At 63.8% G+C, this 1,548-nt stretch overlaps 1 protein-coding gene across 1 annotated transcript; it reads left to right on the forward strand.

Moving 5' to 3' along the window:
• Positions 1-56: 56 nt before the first annotated feature.
• On the forward strand, positions 57-1,535 carry TRAF4 (TNF receptor-associated factor 4; the record flags this gene model as incomplete). The annotated part of the gene is given in 4 exon segments (XM_010082601.1): positions 57-218; positions 295-450; positions 911-1,206; positions 1,208-1,535. Coding segments are annotated over 4 exon segments (942 nt in total), but the record flags the coding sequence as incomplete, so codon positions are not given.
• Positions 1,536-1,548: the final 13 nt, after the last annotated feature.

A 1,548-nucleotide genomic window follows, 5' to 3' on the forward strand; every position in this document is an offset into this window, starting at 1 on the left:
GGCATGGCTGGCTGCTGAGGGCAGCTGGAGGGTGACGATGCCATTGGGGTCCCCAGGGCCACCAGGGCACGTGTCCCCAGGAGAGCGTGTACTGCGAGAACAAGTGCGGGGCGCGCATGATGCGGCGCCTGCTGTCCCAGCACGCGTTGGCCGAGTGTCCCAAGCGCACCCAGCCCTGCGCATACTGCGCCAAGGAGTTTGTCTTCGACACCATCCAGGTGAGGTGATGGGGACCGCGGGGACCTTCGCTCTCCCAGCTCCTGGCCCCAGCTGACAGCCACCCTCTGTCCCCAGAACCACCAGTACCAGTGTCCCCGGTACCCCGTGCCATGTCCCAACCAGTGCGGGACGGCCAGCATCGCGCGGGAGGACGTCCCCACGCACCTGAAGGAGAGCTGCAGCACGGCCATGCTGCTCTGTCCGTTCAAGGACGCCGGCTGCAAGCACCGCGTGAGTGTCCTTGGCCCCGTGACGGTGTCCCTGTCCCCATCCCATCCTTATGCCATCCCCACCATGTGCCCTCAGCATCACCACACAGCTCCTGCCACCTGTCCCGTCCCCTGCGGTGCCCCTGCTCTGCTCTGTCCCATCCCTGTGGCACCATGGTGTCCCCATCCTTGTCCTACCTCACCCCTGTGTCCCTGTGCCACCTGAGTGTCCCCATGCCATCTCAACCAGGTGTCCCTGTGTCACCCGAGTGTCCCCATGCCATCTCAACCAGGTGTCCCTGTGCCACCTGAGTGTCCCCATGCCATCTCAACCAGATGTCCCTCTGTCTCCAGACATCCCTGTGCCATCCTGCTCCAGACCACCCATGCTCCATTGCCACCTCCACACCATCCTCCTCCCATCCTGTCCCACCCCATGTCCCCACGCTGTCCCCATGCTGACGGTCCCGCTGTCCCCGCAGTGTCCCAAGCTGGCCATGGGTCGTCACCTGGAGGAGAGCACCAAGGCGCACCTGGGGATGGTGTGCGCCCTGGTGAGCCGGCAGCGGCAGGAGATCCTGGAGCTGCGGCGGGACGTGGAGGAGCTGTCGGTGAGCAGCGAGGGGACCCTCATCTGGAAGATCGCCGACTACGCCCGCAAGCTGCAGGAGGCCAAAGCCCGCAGCAACTGCGAGTTCTTCAGCCCCCCTTTCTACACCCACAAATACGGCTACAAGCTCCAGGTCTCAGCGTTCCTCAACGGCAACGGGAGCGGGGAGAATCTCCGTCTACATCCGCGTCCTCCCCGGCGAGTACGACAACCTCCTGGAGTGGCCCTTCTCCTACCGCGTCACCTTCTCCTTGCTGGACCAGAGCGACCCTTCGCTCTCCAAACCCCAGCACATCACCGAGACCTTCCATCCCGATCCCAACTGGAAAAATTTCCAGAAGCCGGGAGCTTCGCGCAGCTCCCTGGACGAGAGCACCCTGGGCTTCGGGTACCCCAAGTTCATCTCCCATGAGGACATCAAGAAGCGCAACTACGTGCGGGACAACGCCATCTTCATCAAAGCGTCTGTCGAGATCCCCCAGAAGATCCTGGCCTGAGCCCCCACTGTCC

The sequence above is a fragment of the Pterocles gutturalis genome, unplaced genomic scaffold, assembly GCF_000699245.1.
Source record: "Pterocles gutturalis isolate BGI_N339 unplaced genomic scaffold, ASM69924v1 scaffold46024, whole genome shotgun sequence".
NCBI classification, from domain to species: domain Eukaryota; kingdom Metazoa; phylum Chordata; class Aves; order Pterocliformes; family Pteroclidae; genus Pterocles; species Pterocles gutturalis.